The 24,006-nt window shown below is 41.9% G+C and overlaps 1 protein-coding gene across 2 annotated transcripts; it reads right to left on the bottom strand.

The window, feature by feature from the left end:
• Positions 1-93: 93 nt before the first annotated feature.
• TDG (thymine DNA glycosylase) lies at positions 94-22,800 on the bottom strand. Of its 2 annotated transcripts, none has more exons than XM_011220048.3 (10): positions 22,591-22,800; positions 11,306-11,448; positions 9,005-9,246; positions 7,543-7,612; positions 6,256-6,391; positions 5,979-6,061; positions 5,801-5,895; positions 3,003-3,174; positions 2,470-2,580; positions 94-2,042 (listed from the first exon to the last, which is right to left on the bottom strand). In XM_011220048.3, the coding sequence occupies exons 1-10, from the start codon at positions 22,611-22,613 to the stop codon at positions 1,912-1,914; spliced, it is 1,206 nt and encodes a 401-aa protein (XP_011218350.1). In that variant the 5' UTR covers positions 22,614-22,800; the 3' UTR covers positions 94-1,911. The 2 variants fall into 2 exon arrangements, with proteins under 2 accessions (XP_011218350.1, XP_034499330.1); XM_034643439.1 differs by having other exon boundaries at positions 9,005-9,260; positions 22,591-22,776.
• Positions 22,801-24,006: the final 1,206 nt, after the last annotated feature.

Below are 24,006 nucleotides of genomic sequence, written 5' to 3'. Positions count from 1 at the left end.
GTTAAACATAATACAGGGTAGACTGACCTCACGTGTAAAGGGGGAAAGAATACCAGTCACTCCTGCTGAAGAAAAACATGCAACTTAGGATAATCATTCTTAATATATTTATTGTAAAAACCATCAGACTTTCAAGTGAATTTAAAAACTTTTTCAGTATTATGTAATGAAAAAGTTTCATATTGTCATGTATAGGGTATATCAACATTTACTACTCATCTTTCATATGTAATGAAAAACACCATTATTGTATGCTTGGAAAATCCTCAAACCCATTCTCTAATGAGCGTCCATCATAATTTAAAGGGTATTTTCTCCACTCAAATTTTAAAAAAAAATCTATTGTAAGGCTACAATCATTATACCAAAGCAATTCCTACTTACATGCTTTACATAGTCCCATGAAAAAATAATTCAGTTGTTCCTAATCCCTGATGCAAGGCACTTCAAAGCACCCGCATAAACATCCATGTAAACAGCAGTACAGTACGTGAGTTAAATAACATGGGCTGAATAACTCTTACACAGCTTGACCTAGACTAAGGAAAATATAAAATCCATCATAGCCACAGCTACAAAGCATGTTAAGATTCACAAGAATTTGTTTCTCTTATCATATAGAGAACAGACCATATAATCTCTTAGAAAAAAAAAAAAACCTCATAAATATTTTCATATTGAAAAACAGCATGCTCCCTGGGTATGTATGAAATCAGGATATTCAGAAGTGACCAGGAGTAATTGCAAACAGCATTTCTGAATACCCAGCTTTACTATCCACCAGGCCTAGTAGTCTAGACTCTTTATAGCACCATGGAAAAGGCATCAGAAAATCACAACGGTACGTTACTTCAAACTAACCCTGCCATTAGGCTCACTTAGTCCACAGTAACAGACAGCAATGATGCAGAGATTTTTTTAAATTATTGATTAGATATACTTAACAAGAAAAATTATCTCAGTACATCTCATGTACATCTCATGTACATAAAGCACCAATTTAAATAAGATTATCAAACACCTCCCACGTGAGGTTTTTCAGCCTAAGAGTTCATTTCTCACCACTTTCCACGTTACACCCTTAAAGTCAAGGAGGATAAAATTAGAATGGTGATAGACATTGTAAGAAAAATTCAGTTCCTTCCCTATCAAATGTATGTCTCTCAAGTAAAACACAGAAGTAACAAACTTAAAAAGGTCTACTGCATTCTCTGGAACTTATCATCCCAGCACAACAGTTTCTACCTATACTCGGGGATTAACACCCGGGGTGAGGAGGCCAAAGCCAGGCCTCGGTGCCCCGTTAGATAAGGCCAGGCTAGCCTTGCTGCCGGAAGGCCACACTTTACATTTCCACCGCTGGCATCTCTCACAAACATTCCCCATTGGTGAGGCAAGAGGTGCGAGTGTGAATACGACTCAGGGAGCCTATCAAACACCGCTAAGATCTACCGAATGAGACTCCACTGTGGGTTAACTTCATATACAAAAACGAACACATCCGCCTCTTTACCAATGGTAATTATTATTAGCATGCCCGTTAGGCATAGAAGAAATAACGTGTATCTCGGTTTATGCACAGTTAATAATCAAGTATAAATATTCAGACTGTTTCATTTTAAAATTACAGATTAAAAGTGACTCCCAAAAGAAAATCAATTTCTTCATAAACAAAGTATAGTTTATAAAAAGCTGGAATGATGGTTAATTCAAATACAAAAACTCATACACAAAAAACTTTTTCCTTCCCAACTTCCTTAGGCTCATACAGTTGATTCTGCCACACAACTGTACTGTCATTATATCACAGAGTAAAATACTAATAAAATGCCTCAGTTAGCAAACTGAGGGCCACTTCCTGACAACTGCATTAAAACTGCAGTGTTTAGGTAGAGCTGGGAAACACCACTCTTAAGCGTGGTGTCCTTCTTCCTGTTCTTGCGTCCCACAATGATTATTAAAGGAAGGAATCTGGTCTGTAAACGACTGGGTCATCCACTGCCCGTTTGGAATGTCAACGAAAGCTGATTCTCCGCTGTCAGCTGCCAGGGGGAGAAGAATGTTAGCGTTAGTTTATTCTCTCTAAAAACGTTACAGGGTTCAATCTGGAGGTCTGAGCAGTCCAGGGAAGGGGAACTGCTATTAAAATAGTTACACAAACTTCTTGACTACAGTGATAAATGTCTGTTCTCTCGGCAGACACAGGACTGAGGAACCCTCAACTGTTATTCACGGAGAGAATGTGATTAGGACGGCACGGTGACTTAGAGAAAAAATGAGCCGCACATGCGCGTGTGGTGAACATCAGATAACCGCCACGCTTCCACTATCGGCCACTGGAAAGATTTTTACAGCCCCATTCCTGAATTTCAATAACGCATTCTCTTAAAAAAAAAAAAACCCACCCCTTTCCCCCATCCTGACAAGACCAAGCGTTTGAAAGGAACGCACACACGGAGGGGAACATACTTAGCCCCGTGGAAGAGAAGCTGCACGGGTTCTCTGCATAAGCACCGCCGTACGCTGCTTCGTAACCTGGGTCGTACTTTTCTTCCTTAACAGCCATCTTCTTTGCATCCTCTGCGAGGAGAGTAAAAGGGATTTAAAATGGATTTTGTACAACGGTTTTGAAAATAGCTTTATTCAGAAGTCATCATGAACAAATCTTATTTGAGTTCACGTATACGGAGATGCATCTTTTCCTACCATCTTTTAAACTACTGGTAACATATACTAAATTAACTCATAGGAACTGTAAAAGCCTATTAGATTTAATTTCAGGTGGGCTACGATGTTTCTTGTGTCCTCGACATCTGCAGAAGGACCCACAACAGATGGACGACTTTAGTAAAAGGAGATTTTTAACACTGACTAATGTCTATTATCAGAGCACTCTGGCTGCACATACACCTTTTCTTTTCTCCTGCTTTTAAATCCACCACACGCTTTCTGTAATGTACAGATCAATGAAATGAATACACGGGGTGAAAACGGGAACACACCTTGGGCCAACTGCAGATCAAACGTATATTGCACCTCTTGGACGTCTGTGTTTCGTTCAATGCCTTTCAACTGATCTCTCAAGTCTTTCAGCTTAATGTAGTAATGAACTTTGTCCTGGGCTCGAGGAAACTGAGCACATCTCGCACTGGATGATGGCATAACGTAGCAGAGCTAGAATTACAAAATTTTATGGTTACATAAATCTTATAAGTCTACTGAATCTATTCACACAGAGATGAAAAAGTTTATCTTTTTCTGCGTTAATAACGATGTTTATCACATATTAATATATGCAAACTCAACAAAAGTAGTTGTGTTTGAGTTCAAATTTGTAAAATTTACTTATTACAAAGTCAATGAACCAAAAATGATGAAGCGTCCGCCCTGTATTCATTTATCAATTAACAATCTTGTCTTTTTAACAGTAAACACATGGTTCACAATTCTAAAGGTACAAAAGGGCACCGAAGTACACAATGAAAGTCTCTCCTCCCAATGCTGTCTCTATCCACCTAGTTCTCTTCCAGGGCAATCAAAGCTGCTGGTTCCAGAGGTATACTATGAATATACAACCAAACGTGTCTCACACATGTACTCTCCCGCACCCTTTTTAAAAAACCCGCGAATGGTAACATGCTCTCTATTCCCTGTTCTACACCTTGCTTTTTGACTTAACAGCGTATTCAGAGATAATTCTGTACCAGGTAACTCTATTACAGTAAAAAGACATTCTTTTCTGTAGCTGTGTAGTACTTGCATACTGATTTAACCAAGGCCCAGCTGTGGGCATGTAGGTCGTTTCAGTCTTTTATTATTATAAGCTGTAGTGAAAAACCTTGTGCATATTTAATTTTGAGTATGTGTGAGCATATCTGCTGGATAAATTCCTAGAAGTGGAATGACTAAGGAGAAAGACATTTGCATTTACCATTTGGGATACTGGCAACAAACTGTCCTTCACAGAATACAAAATATATAACAGATATCATATATATATGAAAGAGTGAAGCTGCTGGACTATGGAATTTCCAGTTGCAATTTCTTGCAATTTTTATACAGGTCTCCGTAACATTACAGAAAACAAATTATTTATTCTGTTTTGTTTAGAAGGCATTTAGAAACTCCTGACTCATAAAGATATGTAGGTGCAAATGCTACCAGGTCTTGTAATAGCACATTTTCCCATCCCAAGATATTCTTCAATTAAAATGATCCAGAGGGGGGTGCCTGGGTGGCTCAGTTGGGTTAAGCGTCTGCCTTGGGCTCAGGTCATGATCTCAGGGTCCTGAGATCGAGTCCCGCATTGGACTCCCTGCTCAGCGGGGAGTGTGCTTCTCCCTCTGCCCCTCCCCCTGCTCATGCTTGTGTGCTCTCTCATTCTCTCTTTCTCTCTCTCTCCTCTCTCTGAAATAAATAAATAAGATCTTTTAAAAATAAATAAATGAAATAAAATAAAATGATCCAGAAGGGCTCCTGGGTGGGTCAGTCAGTTAAGCGTCTGACTTTGGCTCAGGTCATGATCCTGGAGTCCTGGGATTGAACCCCAAGTTGGGCTCCCTGCTCAGTGGGGAGTCCGACTCTGTTCCCCCACTCCCGCTCTGCTCACTCACTCACTCTCTCAAGTAAATAAAATCTTAAAAAAAAAAAATCCAGAAATTTGAAAAAGTAGTTTTTTGTTTCAAAGCTGAATCACTAACTTCATCAATAACTGTGAATACTTCATAACAAAGAATAAATTTTAAAAGAGACAAGTAATCCCAGCTCGGTATAAGAGCTAAAACCACCTGTCGGGATATGATTCAAGTTCACTTAGTATTGCACTATTACGGCCGCATATATCCAAGAGATGTACCTGAGCTTCATCTGGCTCTTAAGGGACAATAATGCAGTAATTTATAGAAAGCAATGAACTCAGCCGTACAATTTTACTGAAGTAGACAAGTGTAGGCCTCAGTTTCAAGAAAGACCACGGCTACCACCTACTTTATCGATCACATATTTATAACAAGTTAAAAACAAAAGGAATTTAAAGGAGAAGTTCAAATGTATGGAAGTGGCAGAAACTTTATTCTGAGGCCTCCACAAAAACCTGTCGGCGCACTGCCTTCTCCATCATTTAAAATACTGTCTAGAACACATGGGTCTGTGCATGTATGTTGTTTTTTTTAAAAAGCTGCAAACAAAACTTAAAACTATATTTAAGAAGCACAATTTGAACCAAATGTCTTCAGAAGCTGCGTAGAAATGACAGAGTCTGAACCCACTGTTACGTCACGATGCCTTCGTGTACGAGGCCCCAGCACACAGCACCACGTGCCGGTCAGACTGGCTACACGTCTGTCTGCAACTGCGCTGTGCGCTGTGTATATGGCTCTAAAATGAACTTGGGCTAAACTACACAAGCAGGGGGTGAGGGGCAGTTGTACTAATCAGGAGCATGTCTGTACTTACATATTTCTTTCATACTGAATAAGGGCTAACCTACTTGAATTTGGTAAGAATTTGCCATTAAATACATTTTGAATGTATGTTAGCTAGCTCCTTCCAATATTTTAACCAAATAACATCAGTAAGACATTTTATATGACACATGATTCTTTTTTTTTAAATAACGGTACCTGAATTAATGTGCAACTATTAGTTTGGATTGATAGAACTATTACTCAACAAAAATCCAGTGTTTTTTTTTTTTTTTTTAATGGCATCAATTACAATAGCTAGGACAAATAAAAAAGGGAAGCTATCTAGAAAAAAATTCATATTTAGCTGATGTACAAAGGTAATTTTAAGGACTTACAGTTTCTGTGTCTGGGATCTTATGGGGTTGAAGTCCAAACTCTAAGTTTTTAACCTTAACTCCAAAAACTTCTTTACTAAAAATTTCATAAATACCTAAAATGAAATACAAACATATTTACATTGCCCATAATGTTAGCAAAAAAAAAAAATAGATAAAATTTAAAAGTAAATCTTACATTTTCCATTAAACACTGCTATTCGTGGCTGATATTTCTGTAATTTCTGCACTAGAATACGTCCTCCTTCACGAAATTCTTTACTAAAATTGAATTAAAAAGTAGTCAAAATATAAGTAAGGCAATATTTATAATATGCTAAATTCAGATAGCTGTGAATAAAAGATTGATTCATGTATTTGTTAAGCTCAGCTTGAACTAGGTACATAGAGTATTCCTGGGGGATATGAGGCACCTGCACGGTCAGGTTCCAACCTATAAAAATAAATGTAATTACCTGGAAAGATCTTTGCTGCCTGGAGTTGTCCTTTCCACCATATTGGTAAATCCAATACCATACTTCCCTGGTAAAGTGTGATCATCCATATGGTTCAGCTGGACCTCACTCAGGCCTGACATAAACAGACACTTCCCTGTGAAAATGAGAGTTCAGTTTATTTCCATATAGATCAAAGGCTTTCGCCCCATGAATCGATATGGTAGTTACATTTTATCCTGAAAGTACAAAAAAAAAAAAAAAAAGATTTAGGATATTTAAAAAATTATGGGTCAAATACCATATCAAGCAATTACTATGTGTGAAGCCCTCTGCATGGATTACCTCATTTAATGATAGTAACTATCTATGAGATATTAACCAATATTTTGATCTCCTTTTCACAGGGCAGTTATGGTAAATGGCTATTGGAAAGACACAGCTAGTCAGTGTAGGAAACTTCAAAACTGTTTTCCTTTCTAGAAACTGGTAACACCACCACCTGCCCCTGGAATAACTTGAATAGATAAACATACACCAAGAGACCTGGAACATTCAAATGCCCTGACAATGGAATAAATGTAAAGTTCCAGCTTTTCTAGAAAATTTTTTTTTAAATAATGGAGACAGTATGTCCTTAGTTCCAAAAACCCATTACTATATTTTTTTGCCCTAAATGTTTTTAATGTTACTCTTAGATAATGGACTAGTATTTCCTGAGGGCCTAATGCATGTCTTTTTCTATTGGGTGGTGTGAGGTAAGTGGACTTACACAGAAGATAACAGTAGTTATACTTGGTTTTAAAGCCCATTCTACAAGTATGAGGCTCTTTAATACTATTTTCTGCTAGATATGAAGTATCTGTATAGAATGTCTCCAATCACAAAATTCCTTAACTATTACAACTTGATTGCCAATGATCAATGCATTTCGTCTCTCCTGGGAAACAGGATCAGTGGAAATCTGGAAAGGTCAGTATTCTGCCTGCACGGGCACAATAAGGTACCGTAGATATCAAGTAAAAAAAAAAATTCATTTAAAAATGTAGTAAAACTCCTATAAAACTATTAGCAAAACAAAAGGGGAAGTACTGCTTTTCTTGCCCCTCCACTCTTACACCAAAATGTGAACAAAAAAACACCAAAAAGTTTCAAAACTTTTATTTTTGTGTACACATGCACAGAAAACATGTAGGTATTTGTACAATCTCTTTTTTTAAAAATACAATTTGGTTAAAAAAAACCCCAAACTATTAACAAAGATACCTAGTTTAAAAGTAAGCTAATTTAAAAAAAGTAATTACTTACAAAAGTGGTTTCCAGGTCCAGGGTAATGATGCCCTTTGTAAGCTGCCATTAGTCCTGGGTTTATACCAATCTACAAAAAATGTTTATATACAGTTAAGTCTTAAAAAGTAGGGTTTAAGCCTTAGGGCGTCTGTGGAGGAGTGATGGACAAAACTAAATTTATTAAAATAAAAACTTAATCGAGCATCATAAGTAATACTGTTTATCAAGTACCTAGTCTTGATCTGAACAAAGTATTCCTTTTTTTTTTTTTCAAGTAAGCTCCATACCTACTGAGCCACCCCCGCACCCCCAGAGTATTGCACTTTGAGGAAAAACATTCCCTTTTAAAAGTGTTGCTGTTGTTTTTAAAAACCACTCTGGGGTGCCTGGGTGGCTCAGTTGGTTAAGCATCCACCTCTTGGTTTTGGCTGAGGTCATGATCTCAGGGTCTTTGAGATGAAGACCCATGTCAGGCTCCGCCCTAGGTGTGGAGCCTGCTTGGGATTCTCTCTGTCCCTTTCCCTCTGCCCCTCCCCCCACAACCACCACTTGCTCTTGCCTGTGCACTAAGAAAAATGACCAAAAAAACCAAAGCAACAACAAAAAAAAACAAGTCGGGGGGCGGGGGGAAGCAGAAACAGAGCCACAAACAGAGAGAGCAAACTGGTGGTGGCTAAAGGTAGGGGGATGGGCAAAATGGGTGAAGGGGAGTGGGAGGTACAGCATAGGGAGCACAGTCAATGTGCGGTAATGGTGTATGGTGACTGATGGCTACACTTGGCACAAGCATGGTATAATGTATAAACTTGTCGAATCTCTATGTTGTACACCTGAAACTATGTAACACTCTCTCAACTATACTTCAATACAAAGAAAAAATAATAAAATAAATTTTAAAAATGAAGACCAGTTTGACTCCCTCATATCCCCATGCCCCCACACCCACCCAACTGGGCTGGGAAGAGAGGTCCTGGAGCAGCCGGTCAACGGAGTCTAGGCCCAGCCGCAGTCAGCTTCTCCCCTCCCAGGGAGCAGCTTAGTCCCCATCAGCTAAGCTGTTTGCACGCTGCTGTTTCTGACATGACTGACAAAAACCAAAGCTCAAAATCAGTATTCTCATTTACGGAGAACTCACAGGTGTCCCGCAATCTAAGCGAGCCACGTGGATTATGTGATCTAACTGCATCTCTATGGGGAGGTACTATCATCACCCTGCTTCACCAATAAGGAAAGCGGTGATTAGGAAGGTTAAGGCTTGTCCAAGGTCAGACCCATATGGCAGGATCTGAAACCGGACAGCCCCACTCTGGAGCCCATCCTCTTAAACACACCCACATAATACAACCTCATGAAGGAGACACCATTTACTACCAGAAGGATTCTAAGGAATGGTTCTTTTCAACAAAATGCTATTTGCAAGAATAGTCAAGTTAATCCACCAATGCTATTTACAAAACCAAACAAGGACAAAAATCCTTACAATCACAATGTCCAGATTGAAGGTCAAAATGTCCGGGAGGGTCTTGGTTAGAAGTTCAGCTTCTGAAACACCATTAAAACGGTCTACCTTTCTTTTCACTTTAAATGCATCTGTAATTTTTTCTTGCTTTTCTTTTGCTTTTGTGGACTTGCCAGATTTTTTGGCCTCAGCAGGCTTTTTGGGTTCCACTGGTTTTTTTGGTTCTGTTGCTCTCAGTTTTCTTTTCCTTCCTCTTGGAGTCTCTGAAACACAATAACTTCCAGGAGTAGGTGTAGATGCAGAAAACTTTAAGTTATGAACGTCGGGCACCTTCCCCGGAAAAGTCACCGTCAACACTCTACCCTTCTCTTCTTCTTCTTCTTTTTTTTTTTTTAAGATTTTATTTATTTGACAGAGAGAGCGAGCCAGTGAGAGAGGGAACACAGGCAAGGGGGTGGGAGAGGAAGAAGCAGGCTCCCAGTGGAGGAGCCCCATGCGGGGTTCGATCCCATAACGCCAGGATCATGCCCTGAGCTGAAGGCAGACGCTTAATGACTGCGCCACCCAGGCGCCCCATCCACCTTTCTCTTCTATCTCCCAACCTCAGGGTCCTCTGCACCATCCCCCCCTTCCTTCACCCTGGGACTGGGTACATGTGGCCCCACGCCCCACCCTCCTTCCTCTGCTAGCTGTTCCTGGGATGAAACGTCCATAATAACCATAGACTGATGTTCTACACACTCCTACCTGTCACCATGGCCTCGCCAGGGATACAAAGCATCTAGACTATTTTATAGGAATTTTAAATGTAAGTACATAAATAGCTCAATAAACAAACGAAAAAATAAGTAGAAAAATAGGGAGGAAGAGAAACATTTTAACTCAACTTCCCCGCAATTTCCAGCAACAAAGCCTCAAATGGCTGTGGGCTTTAGAGATTATGAGTGTATATTCTGTTCCACACACAGCCACAGAGGTGAATTTAGAGGTGCTGAGGATGAAATCTCTGGGATGAAAGTAGTTTTTAGAAGGCAAGAGCAGGGATCTATCTCAGGACCTAAAGTAGAGCTTCTCAATCTCGGCACGACTAACATTTTACGTTGAATAAGTTTTGGTTTGGTTTTGGGGAGGTTGTCCTGTACACAATGTTTAACAGCAACCTTGGCCTCTACCCAATAGATGCCAGTAGCACCCTGCCAATCATGACAATCAAAGCTGTCTCCAGACAATGCCCAATGTCCCTTGCAGGGTGGGGGTGGCGGGATGCTTGGGCAAGAACCACTGACCTAAAGTTACCCACAGGAAAGCTTGGTTCTCTTACCCTTCATTCTTTAACATCTCTCTTAATTTCTTGGGCCCCTCCCCCATTCTACTACTATTTGGCGGTTCCCTAACCCAGCCTCCTGTCCTTCCTCTCTCTACCTTGCTGTGATTTAGCCATTCCCTATGCCAAGGGATCTAACTCTATGGCAATAGGAGAGTCAAGGGCAGGGGTATCTCTAATGCAATGGAGTCAGATGTGTTTCTGGAATCATAAGTTGAAACTCTGAGCCCATTTCTCAAAAAATAATGCTACCCTGGAGAAAACCATTACCTTCTCTCCAACCCCTCAGGTCCTCCTCACTTCATCCCCAGATAATTTAGTCTCGAACCCACTTTTTGCCTCCAAATTCTGCCTCGTTCCTTACCATCCAATCTATCCTCTACAATATTTTAGGCTGACTTTTAGAATGCCAGTCTATGTAAGTCACCCTTCGCTTACATTCTCTCAACAGCTACCTACTGCCTCCAGGACAGAATATACATTCTTCAGGTCGCAAGCCTCATCACTTACTAATTTTTGGCTATACACCAGATGCCAATGACACAGAATCACTACTTTTCAATGGTCATGCTTCTTCACATTTGTGCTTTTGCATACACTGTTTCCTAAGTCTGGAATTTCCCCATCCCATTCTTCATGGGGATAAAGTCTCCTCCCCCTTGACTTCCAGAGCTCTGAGAAGCTGCCTCTGAGCCTCGGTCTGAGTTAGGTGTCAACCCTGTGAGCTCTCACAGCATCCTGTGCTGCTCTTCACCCTTGTGTGCTCAAGTATATAACATGTGTTTACTTATTATTTTCTCCTACTAGATTATGAGATATTTGAGGACAGGATCCATGTTCTTTTATTCCCCTAAACCTATCACAGTGCCTGGCACATACTTAAAAAGTGGTTAAAAATTTTAATACTAAAATAAAACTAAAATTCATCATGACACCCTTTTCTACATCAGTTGGCTAATCCAATAGCTGATGTTCTAAGCCATCCTGACGAGAACTACCTTGTACAGGTTCCTGGGCAGGAGCTGGGTCTGCACCTTCTGCCGGCACTGGCTGCTCGCTCGGCACTACCACCGCGGGAGCGTCCGCCATCATTTGTTGAAACGGGAATGTATAAAAAGCTTGAGCTTGCTGAAGGGAACAGCTGAAAGAACAATTAAATATAAAATATGACAATAAAGTTACCCAACCAGAAGTTTAAATAATCAGCTGTAAAAAACAAAACAAAACAAAACAAAACTTCAGGATCCAAACACTTTGTAACCAGCCTGTCATATCTGGAGCTGACAATAAGGGGCAAAGGGAGAAGGAATATCTGCTCCCATGTGTGCACATTCACCCGATTTTTACTTTGTGCCTACTAACCAAACATTAATTAACTCTCCCACTGTTTAATGACAAGATGTGTCATCAATAAAACTTACCACTCCTGTCAAGTCAGCCTCTGCTTTCTCTGAAATGAGATCATGGGAATTTTATAACAGAGACACTTAAAAGACACAGCAGCTTGTATAGGATTCAAGTATCCATAAAAACAATTTGTGTCTCTGTCTTCAGATTTAATCCTTTTGTCGCAAAGATCGCCTCCAATCTTTCACTCAGCTTTACTGACATACAATTGACATATAACGTTGTACAAGGTAAAGGTATATACTGTGCTGATTTGATACACATATTGCAAAATGATTACTAACACAGTCTTAGCTAATATCTGCATCACGTCAAATAATTACCATTTCTTTTTTGCAATGAGAACACTGAAGATCTGCTCTCTTAGCAACTTTCAAGTATACAGTACAGTATTATTAACTGTAATAACCACAATGTACATTAGATTCCCAGATCTTGGTAATCTTTATACCCTTCGACCAACACCTCCCCATTCCTGCCTTCCCTCCAATCTAACGAAAGGTTCTCTTTTGGTTTATCGGCCTACTTAATGATTTATTCATTGGATCTGTTTTTAAATTGTTGTTGGGTTTTTGCCACTAGATTAGGACTAGAAATGGATATTCTGTATATATCTGTGAATTTATGGAAAAAAACACTTTAAACCTCTTTTCTGAACATCTTCAGACTTTGTTCCAAGTATTCAGTTCAATATAAGAAACAGAGGCCTTCACAGAAAACTGCCAAAAATACTTTTAATGACTATAAACCACTATCTCAAACTGTTGCCCTTAGCACAAAGCCAGAGAAGTAAACATATATTTTGTGAAACTCAAGCTACAGCTGATGCCAAATGATGCCATTAAATACACAATGGGAAGGGAAACACTAGGAAATAAAATGGGTAAGTACTGTTTACCATTTGGAGAGAAAAGTCACATTATCTGTGGTGAACTACTCACTTATTAGTCACAGAGAAAGAAAAGCAGAAGCTCAGAAAGTAGAGATTAAAAAGGCAAAACTGTGCACTCTAAATGGGTGAACTTTATAGTGTATAATTCATATCTTAATAAAATGGCCTTAATAAGCTTAAATGGCCAAGGCAGACAGGGTAACAAACTATCTGTGGGTGGCTAGCTACGATGCTGGGTGCTCAGAGACAGACAGGGGCCAAACCCCAATGGACAAACCACTGGAGAGGAATTCTGGTTTCAAGCTATCTTTAAGGGTAAGCTGCTAAAGAAAATGTTAAGAATTAGAAAGATATTACACCATATCTTAAGAGTTTAATTTTTTTTAGATACATTGTTTTCAATTATGTAAAAAAATAGACACAGCAATGCAGTAAACCTTGTACATTAACATGAGAAAATACTATGCAGCAAAATTACATTTATTGATATTTTTAAAAGCGCAGAAAACATTTAATGCAGCCTTTAAAGTAGAAAGAACACAAAACAGTATTGTAACCTAAGGCTACACATCAGGAAAATACGTAGACAAGTCCTAGAAGCTGAAATGTGAAAAATGAAGAGAAATGCTTAAATCGCGCACGGCACAAAGTAAAATGTACCCCCCCCACTTCCTTTTCTTTGATAATATGCACAGCTCTGGGCGCCCGGGTGGCTCAGCTGGTTAAGTGTCTGCCTTTGGCTCAAGTCCTGATTCTCCCTCTGCCTCCCCCCACCCCTCTGTCTCTCATGAATAAATAAATAAAATCTTTAAAAAATAATATTCATACCTCTTTTTGATAAATTGTAAAAACACTGGTTGTTCAGCATTGATGACATAAATACTCTAATTAGAGGGGGTGGACACTGCCAGGTTACATGGTGAGATCTTGTTTAGTGACCCTTTGGAAATTCTAGTAAAATTTACTATAACTTTTGATTATGGCCAGCGGCAGTTTCCTGAGATGTTAGCAGCCCCTTTCTGTTGGAATGTAGAAAAGTCAAACCATATGGTCACAATAAGTGAGCGGCCAGAAGAATGTACGATGTCTGTTCTTAAGTCTGTCACACTGTCAGGAGAGCAACCGTCCACCCTCTCCTTTGTTTCTTTCTACCACTCTCAAGAGTTTCACAGATGTGTCCAATTTCGAGCACTTCACAAAGTCCAAACTTAAAATACTTAATTTAGGAAAATACTACATTACATTCTGAGCCTTACAAAATAAATTTCCAAAATGTGGTTCCTTTCACATATTTCGGGGTCATTGAAATCTGAAGCTCAGAATCTGAAAATTAAAATTTTAGAAATCGGTTGGCTGAAGAAAAAGTGAAAAGGAAGAGAGAAATCTGAAGTTTGGCTTTAGAGATATAGATGAATTTTGAAAGAAATTGAGAAACATCAATAATATCAGTATCTCCCTTAATCTTTCTAAAAATGATCCCTGGTACTTCACAATAAGTTAAATTAGAAATAGAAAATAAATAAATTAGAAATAGAAAACTAAAGCTATGAAAAATATGATGTGTAAGTTCTAAGGTAATACACTATCTTTGAGTGATGATCTCATTTCCCCTGCTCACTTTCCTTCCCTACCATTTGTCCCCACACTGTTCTGTGCCACCTCTACTTTGCTTGCAGCTAACATCCCCTCCTCTCTCCTAGCCTCCATTCACACCCCCCTTCTCTTGACCATCAGTGCTCAAAGCACTGGTTTTTATTGCTATCTGAAATGAATACACCGCATTTTCCTGATGAACTGTGTATTTCCCAACAGTCTTTCTCAAAACACACACACACAGTGGACTGAGGAATTCAGGTTTTGCTGTACTTCAAAAACTCAGATTTTCTCTACAATGAACTCCAACTTCTTTAATCCGTTATTTTCCACTATTTTTTTTTTAAAGATTTTATTTATTTGACAGAGAGAGAGAGCGCGAGCACAAGCAGGGGGAGCGGCAGGCAGAGGGAGAAGCGGACTCTCCGCTGAGCAGGGAGTCCGATGTGGGGCTCTATCCCAGGACCCCGGGATCATGACCTGAGCCAAAGGCAGCTGCTTAACTCACTGAGCCACCCAGGCGCCCCATTTTCCACTATTTTAAAGATTTAAGTTGCTCTTTTCTAAATACATTTGTCTTAGTCCCCTTGGGCTGCTATAACAAAATACCATAAACTGGATGGCTCACAAAAAACAATTTTTAGGGGCACCTGGGTTGCTCAGTTGGTTAAGCGCCTGACTCTTGGTTTCAGCTCAGGTCGTGATCTCAGGGTCATGAGATCCAGCCCTGTGTTGGCCTCTGCATTGGACATGGAGCCTGCCTGGGATTCTCTCTCTCTCCCCCTCTCCTTCTGTCCCTCCCCTTTCTCTCTCTCTCAAAAAAAAACAAAAACAAAAAACATTTTTTACTTTAGTACTACAGTTTGGAAGCTAGAAAGTCCAAGCTCAAGGCACCGGCAGATTTAGTGTCTGTTGAGGACCCACTTCCTGGTTCATATGGGTTGCCTTCTCACTATATTCTTACAGAATGGAAGAGGTGAAAGGGATCTCTCCGGGACCTCTTTTATAAGGGCACTAATCCCATTCATGAGGGCTCTACCCTCATGATTTAATTACCTCTCAAAGGCCCTACCTCCAAATACTATCACAGTGGGGGTTAGTTTTCAACATGAATTTTGAAAGGACAGTCCATAGCAGTATTTTATCATTTTCACTTAAACAAACATATACAACACTGAATAATTACAAAATAACAATCAATGCTAAATAATCCAAATGCTCAACTAAAGGGAACTAGTTATATAAACCATTATCAAATACCATCACAGTATTTAAAGACTACATTTAACATTGTGAAGTGGAGGGCAACCCTCTCGGGTCCCCTCCCTCTTTGGGAGCTTTGTACTATCACTTTGCTATCGCTCAATAAACCTTGCTTTGCTGCCCACCACTCTGTCTGGTCTACCTCTTCATTCTTTGAGGTGGCTTGACCAAGAACCATGGGCACTGACGGAGAAAAAAATCCTGTAACATTTATGGGGCTCCTCTGGGATATCCACCATCAGTAAGGACAACTAACTGTAGGTAGTGGGCAGCAAGTCTCTCTCCCTCTCTCCCCCCATTTTGTTTGTTGAAATGATGGGCACCTGTCAGCCATGTAAGAGCCATTAGCGTAGCTGACATTTTCGTCTTGGGTAACAGACTTTCTGGGCTCCTTTCTGACTGATTCCCCAACAGAAGCTGCGAATGTCAGCTTGGTAAGGACTCAGAACTCCTTTCGGGGCAGATCACTGGATGTGAGAGACCTAGGAAAAACCTAGCAGCAACTGAAGGGCCTCACCAAGGCTACCCTTTGGTGGACACCAGAAGGCCCTCTCAGGAACCTGGTTCCTTACTTGCCTATCCTGGCATCCAGAGCGAAACTCCTCTACTACTCTTTTTTGGGCTGATTCCTCCCCTAAGAGAATGAGTGGGAAAGCTCAGGATGGTCCCCTGGACATTCTCTTGTGGGTGGTTTGGGTGACCTCCAAGGGATCTCACTCACAATTCCCTATTACGGTGAGGAACAGTCTCCTGTTTCTGACTCCTCCTCTTCTGGGCATTACTAGCTCACCCCTAAACTGCCTACACCATCTATGTGAAGGAATGGCCAAGCAGGGCAAAAGAACTAAGAGCTAAGGGATCTCCCAACTTTTCGGTTCCACAGGGGTTATTCCAGATGGATTTCCTCTCCCTGGGTGCCCCATCTTGTCCCTCCATGTCGTTATGCCAGACAGAACAACTCTACTACAAGAAGTCTAGTGTATCCATTAACTTCTAAGAGAGTCTTAAGTGTAGGGAAACCAGCGTCGCTCTCTGGAGGTAGGACCAAGCCTAGGTAAGCACGAGTACTCTTGCAGACAGGACAGGGGCTCTGGCTGTCAGCTGATGAGTACCTAGGGCCACACATCAGGAAAAGATGAGAAGGAACTGAGGTGGGGGATACCTTTTTGTCTCTTCCCAAGTCTCCCTGATCAACTATAAGAAACTGAAGTAAGGGACGCCTTTTCCTCTCTTGTAGATGGGTAGTTCCCTGACCAGACCCTCATTCCTTTAGAGTCCCTTCCTGGCATTTTAGGCTATAGGAAGACTATCAGACTTGTAAATCACTCAATATCATTTACTTGGATGCCTTCCTGGTTTTACCTGAACAAAGGCAACTCATTTTCATTGGGGCATGGCCACAATACATGTTGGAGGATGAGACATGGCCACCTGATGGACTTCGCCTTCCTGATTTTAAATGGGAAAAAGGCAGCTCTTAGATTGAGAGAGGCTCTCATTAAATACGCAGCTATCTCCCCCGGTTCTCCCAAGGCCGAGATCATTCTTAAAGCCCACATATTTGGGAAAAAACTGCAAAAGTTGGCTGTTGGCCCCGAGGGGACCCTAGAAGAACTCTAATGAGCCACCAGTGTGTCTTTTACAGTTGGGACTAACAGGAGAGTGAGGAACAGAAACTAAAGAGAAGTCTGAGGCTTTGGTTGTGGCCTTGCATGCCGTTGCCACCTTGGCCTCCCAAGGCTCTGGCACCAAATGCCATCTCTGTGGTCACCCGGGACATTGGAAGTGAGAATGCCCCCAACGGCAAAAACCAAGGCCCTGTAAGCCATGTCCCACTGCGGAAGGGGACACTGGAAATCTGAATGCTCAGGGGACCTCAATCTGCGAGGGTTCAGGTGGCCGGTGCTCTACGTGGTGGCTCCTCCAAAAACAGCTCACTACAGGGAACTCAGAGCCTCACGTAATTTTGGAAATAGAAGGAAAACCAGTCGATTTCCTTCTTGATACTGGAGTCACCTTTTCTGTTCTACTCCCTGTCCCGGGTCAACTGTTCAACCACAGTGTTGTCATTAGGGTGTCACTGGGCGATCCATAAGCCAAATTTTTTTCTCACCTTCTGTGATGCACCTGGGGAGATCTAATATCCTCTCACTTTTTTTCTTTTAAAGATTTTATTTATTTATTTGACAGAGAGCGAGACAGCCAGCGAGAGAGGGAACATAAGCGGGAGAGTGGGAGAGGAAGAAGCAGGCTCCCAGCAGAGGAGCCTGATGTGGGGCTCGATCCCAGGGCTCCGGGATCATGCCCTGAGCCGAAGGCAGACGCTTAACTACTGAGCTACCCCAGCACCCCAATATCCTCTCATTCTTAAAGCCTGAAAGCCCCACACTTCCCTTAGGTAGAGATATTAACTCCATACTGATAGCCCCTGGGCAAACTTTCAATTGCCTCCCCTTAATAGAGGCTGATATTAATTCCCAGATCTGGGCAACTCAGGCTCAAGTGGGTTGGGCCCTAACAGCAGTGACCGTTCCCATACACCTTAAGGACCCCACAACTTTCCCTTGTCAGAAAGGTGTTTTGGGCATAACAGGACACTGTCGCTCATGGATACCAGGATGAGGAGAAGCATGCCCGAAATTTGAAGCCTGATTCACCATTCCGAAGTCAAACCCTGGTCCCCAACGGGGCCTAACAACAAGGAACTGAAATCCCTCTGTGAACCCAGACAGGACCTCAAACTAGTCTTGAAGTGACAAGACACAGCTAAGTCTTCTTAAATGTTACTCTATATCCCATCAAAATCATAATCCTATTGCATTCCTTTTGCCCGCTCTCTCCTCACAGCTCTCTTCTCACAGTACATGGGGAGTTCACTAAAACGGCCTCTATCTTTCACTGGACCCCTGGCTGTACTAGGTCTTGCTTTGTGCTTTGGGCCTTGCCTCCTAAATGCCCTAACCTGCTTTGTATCTTCCAGAATAAAGGTCATCAAACTCTAAATGGTGGTTCAGATGGAACCTCACATGGAGGTCAAACCAGACATCAACAGGGGACCCCTTGATAGATCAGGACAAGAGGAACCCTGATTGCCGTCCCATCCAACACCCTTGACCAGCAGGAAGTAGGTACAATCGGTCGTCACCCTTCTTCCCTAACAGCAGTTGGGGTTACCTCTTCAGAGGAGGGAATGATGAAGGATAGTTGGAAAGCACGCAGGCAGGGACAGCCCCCCCCACCCCAACCTTCCGGCCCTAAGAGGAAACCACCCTTACAGAGATTTTACACCACCCTGTAAGAAGCCCTCCACCCTTTCCCAGGTGATAGGTAGATGACAAAAACCTGATTGGGTGACAGGTGCAGGAGGATTAATCTGATTAAAACAGCCCTCCATGCCATAAAAACCGCTAGATTTAGAAATTCCGGTGGCAACCCTCTCAGATCCCCTCCCTCCTCGGGAGCTTTGTATTATCACTTTACTATTGCCCAATAAACCTTGCTTTGCTGCCCACCACCACCACCAAAAATATTGCCAAGTGGAAGTGTGTGGATTCACCATGCATTACTGGGTACTTGCTGTACACGATCTATTAAAAACTGTAAACACAAAGATTAGAATAAGCCAGATCCTCAATTCATCCAACTATTCTTCATATAGTAAGATTTCAAATTTCCTCACTATTTTGTCATTTTTTGGTGCTCAGAATCAAACAAAATAAAAATACTCCAGATATAGCCTCATCATAACCTGAAATGGAGCAGGGCTATCAACTTCCTCATTCTGGAGTCATACTGCAGAATCCATGATATTAGCTCTATTGGCACCCACATTATACTGTTGATTCATACGGAGCTCATCATCAACGAAAACTGCTCTTTTATCACCTCTCGCTGGATCACTGATTTTTCTGCACCTAAGCACAGGATTGTGGCTCTTTTGGTAAAAGATGATTCACCATTCCAGCCAGTTAGGATTGATCTGGATTGACTCAAACTATCAATTCCATAAACCTCTCCCAGAGTTGGGTCATTCACAAATTTTAAAGAACAAGTTGGGGTAGAACTACATGACACATCAATATAGACCTCTCTTCAGCCTCCCCTTAATTCTTTCAGCAGTTAACCAGTTTTGAATTCACCTAATTGGACTGCCATCAGTCCATCTTCATCTTGCCCACAGAGAAGTGGTATATGGCACAGTTGTTAGAGAGGCAGACTTTCAGCCACATTGCCTGGATTCGAATTTCAGCTCTGCCATTTACCAGCTCAAGTTCCTTAACCTCTCTGTCCCAGTCTGCACATCTATAAAATGGCAATAATTATACCTAATTCATTGGTTATGAGGACTAAATTAGTTAACACACGTAAAACACTTAAAACTGCCTGGTATGTAGTAATTTTGCTGTAATAATAAAGATAGCAGGAGACGATTACATACTTTACGTACCTCCTGTCACCACCCTCCTGATGCTGTCTAGTCCAGTATCATTATCCAAAAGGGAATGAGCCTCGCTTAGTATGTCCTACTTTTTTCTGAAATTATACTGTAGCTTAGTGGTCTCTGGTTCCTTTTAAATATGCTCAAAAACCACTGAGAAGTACAAATTTTGTTTAGGATCAAAGTCAATAAATTAGAGGACAGACTCCACCTTTGGAAGAAATAGGAACCCATGTGTTTATCTTCAGGCTTTGGGCCCCTCTCCTGTTGTCTACCAGTCTTAAAGATTGGCTGTAATCTAACCTCTCATTTGAAATATAACTTATCCGGGCCAGGAAATATGATTTCTTAGAGCAGTTGAAAGTTCTCTTAAATGCCCTCATTGATCTTGTCTTTTTTTTTTTAAAGATTTTATTTATTTATTTGACAGAGATAGAGACAGCCAGCGAGAGAGGGAACACAAGCAGGGGGAGTGGGAGAGGAAGAAGCAGGCTCATAGCAGAGGAGCCTGATGTGGGGCTCGATCCCATAACGCCGGGATCACGCCCTGAGCCGAAGGCAGACGCTTAACCGCTGTGCCACCCAGGCGCCCCTGATCTTGTCTTTTAAAGATATTCATTCTGTCATTTCCAGTCTACAATCATTTTTCTTTATCGAGATAAAAAAATCAAAATCAGAACCAAGTGTTTGTTTTCTGTTATCTACTAATATGCCAGTGGAGTAGGCAGAAAAACCTAAATCTTTCTTGCCCTTGTTGTCAATACCTAACTAAAAAAGTTCTTAGTCTCTTTAATATTTCTACAAAGACTGATCTCATTTGAGGGTTACTCTTTCCAGTGTTTATTTTCAGTGGTCCATATCACACTTTTCCAGTCATTTTTGATTTGACATCCTGCTTTCCATTTTTGGTAAATGTCCTTTTCATGCTGGAGCTCATTAGAAACATAGTATCCTCTTCCTACTTTTCTTCCTGATTAGCCTTTAACTATTTGTAATGATACTGCAATTTTGTTCTTTTTTTTTTTTTTTTAAAGATTTTATTTATTTACTTGACAGAGATAGAGACTGCCAGCGAGAGAGGGAACACAAGCAGGGGGGAGGGGGAGAGGAAGAAGCAGGCTCATAGCAGAGGAGCCTGATGTGGGGCTCGATCCCATAACGCCGGGATCATGCCCTGAGCCGAAGGCAGACGCTTAACCGCTGTGCCACCCAGGCGCCCCTGTTCTTTTTTTTTTAATGCCTCTTAAAAAAAAAGGATTTCTTCAAATTTTTTGAAATTACTCTTCTAAAATAAAAAGTGAATTCATTATACCCAGCATTCCGTTCTACTCCTTGATTAGCATAAAGTCAAGACTGACAAAAACCCAATTTCTCAGGATTACCTGGGGCCTCAGTCATTTCAGAATCCCCAAGGATAAAGCCCTTACACTACTAACACCAAATTCTATTTCCCGAAGTTAAAACTTTAAGTCAAAATTAAAAATGGTCGATAACCCTGCGGATGAAGTTAAAACAAAATATAAGTCAATTTTTGGATAAACATTGTACCAGAGACCTATGACTTTGCTGAGACACTGAGCAAGGTCTTCTAATGTGTAATTCATTTGATGGTAGACTTCACCCAGGTTTCAATTTTGATCTGAAGTAAGATCACAAAGGCAGGAGCGAGTTTCAAAAGTTCTGGTGAATTCTTTTAACTGCAAAGTTCTTCCGGGGAGGAAGTGCAGTACTTTATGTCTGGATTTGACCCACAAAGGCAGAATAAAGCCCACCCTCTACATATATCTTTCCTAAACTCTAATGATTTTGGTGATCTAATCCCTTCTACATAACACAGATTCACAGCATGTCAGAATCGTATTCCAGAAATGCCCTACTTTACACACGAACAGACCCAGAGAAGCGAAGTGTCTTGTCTAAGTTCAGGACCCATATAGCCACAGAGAGTCAAGAAATTCTTCATTAGGTCTAAAAGAACTTTATTCCAATGTAAGCCATCACTTTTTCCTTTTTAAAGGTCCCGTTACCCTAATTATTTTTTCATTTAATTTTTTCTGCCAGGAGTTCAAATCGCGGAATCTCTGCTCTTGCCAATTGTTCTGTGCACGTATCTAACACTCTCCGTAGATCATATTGAAAGTAGATTCTTAAGTTCGTCCCCAAGATCACCAGAAAGCACTGATGAGTTCTTGGGAGTATTAGTCATAGTCCAGAATTCAAGAGCTCTAGTACGGCAGTGTTATCTACCTTGTGGTCCCTCACGCCGCTCTAGTAAATCTATGGGGGAAGAAGCCACAATAAATCTACTAACTCTAAAATAAAAACTCCAGCAGTGATACGTCTGGTACTCCACCTTTACAGCTCTTCGAATAAGGGAAGGTGGAGGGAAATGCAGCCCAAAACGGCAAATGGAAAGAAACGTTAAGCGCATACTGCTAGCTGCTTACTAACGCATTTAAAACCCTGCTGGACGCCGGGAAGGCCGGAAGAAGGGCTCAGGTACTGGAGGCGCCGCTTCCGAGCAGCCCAGGTGAGGACTGGCCAGGGCGGGCCGGAGGTGCGCACGCGCGGCCCAGGCCTTTGTACTCGTGCCGCGGCATTTAAAGACCCCTGCGTGCGTGCGCGCGCTCGCCGGCCAGCCCCGCCGCGAGGGGCGCGGGGGGAGGGGTGGCGCTCCGCCCCGGCCTTACCTGCCCGCGTTCTCCGCTTCCATTTCCCGTTGCCGCTCGAGCTGGCGGCTGCTCCTGCCGGGCAAGCGAACGACTGGTCTCCGTAGTAGCGCGGCGTACTAACGGCTGTACGACAATAGCCAGAGACTGGACACGATTGCTGGCAGAACTGGGACAGCGGCTGGCGCTCAAGCTCCTCCCCCAAGCTTCTAGTCACCCCTCCCCCCCAGCCCGGACACCCCCCCCCTCTTTCGCGAGGCACTTCCGTCTCCTCGAAGCCAAATCCCTCGCCTCGTGGCCGCACGTGACTCAGGCAGCCCAATCATGTTTGCTTCCCTCTCGTTGGTTCTGCTCGCCGCTTGGCTTTTCGGGAAGGGTGGAGGACAAAGAGGGTGGGATGAGGCGCGCTCTGCTGACGTAAGCTTTTGTCCGCGCTGACACTTCGGTAGTGAGCAGATCCGGAGCTGAGAGGGTGGTATTTTTTGGGGGGCGCTGTGTGGGTGGTACGGTCGTATTTATCAGAATTATCCAGGCCTGTCTACCTCAATTTTATCCCGATTAAAAACTGTTTTGCTTTAATTATCAGGTATCAATTATCAAGTGTGATTTGGGGCAAATAAGATACTTTGGAGTGAGAAAACCTAGGAGTTGAGGTCACTGTGCCATCTTGGGCCTCAGTATCCTCGTTTGTAAAATGATGGTGACAGTAAAACTGCTTTGTAAAATGTAAAGCTTTACATGAACCATTGCTTTAATTCGTGTATGTAAAATATTGACGTTTCAAGTGTAGGGTAGATGCCATTTAAGCACTACGCCTCCCTTATTACCTTACAGACTAGCCGCTCTGTTTTATTTCTCAATGGTTCGTACAGCTGGTTTTTGTTTCATTAGTTTTCAAGTTGTCACTGTGTTTGTACAAAGACTAAACTAAGTAACTCTTAATGGAGATAGGCTTTTCTGTTTCTCTAGTTTGCATGATGAAAAACATGGCTGCTGTATTAGTTTTCCCCAGTTAGGCTGTGGTAACAAATGAGTCCAACATCTTGTTACCGGGGCACTAGGCGCAAGAGCACCTGGCTCCGGAAGTCCCAAAGGGACCAGATTTGGTCACATACCGCTGACAAAATCCTAAGTGAGAGAGGAATGGTGGTGAAACAATTTATGTCAGTGACGTCAACACCGGGAAGACAGTAGACTAAATCTCAAAGACTGTCTCCAAAGCGCTGAAAATACTTCTAGGTTTATATAGAGAAAATGTACAGCAGGGGCGCCTGGGTGGCACAGCGGTTAAGCGTCTGCCTTCGGCTCAGGGCGTGATCCTGGCGTTATGGGATCGAGCCCCACATCAGGCTCCTCTGCTATGAGCCTGCTTCTTCCTCTCCCACTCCCCCTGCTTGTGTTCCCTCTCTCACTGGCTATCTATCTCTGTCGCATAAA

This window comes from Ailuropoda melanoleuca, chromosome 15 (assembly GCF_002007445.2).
Source record: "Ailuropoda melanoleuca isolate Jingjing chromosome 15, ASM200744v2, whole genome shotgun sequence".
In the NCBI taxonomy this organism is placed as follows: Eukaryota; Metazoa; Chordata; class Mammalia; order Carnivora; family Ursidae; genus Ailuropoda; species Ailuropoda melanoleuca.
The sequence above is the reverse complement of the archived record's forward strand: the minus strand, read 5'-3'. Positions and strand labels throughout refer to the sequence as shown.

Coding starts and splice junctions, on each gene's coding strand:
- TDG (XM_011220048.3), bottom strand. CDS start 22,613: ATGGAAGCGGAGAACGCGGGCAG. Junction 7,613..9,004: donor TCAATCTGGACATTGTGATT/GTAAGGATTTTT, acceptor CATTTTTTGTAG/ATTGGTATAAACCCAGGACT. Junction 3,175..5,800: donor AGATCCCAGACACAGAAACT/GTAAGTCCTTAA, acceptor TTGTAATTCTAG/CTCTGCTACGTTATGCCATC.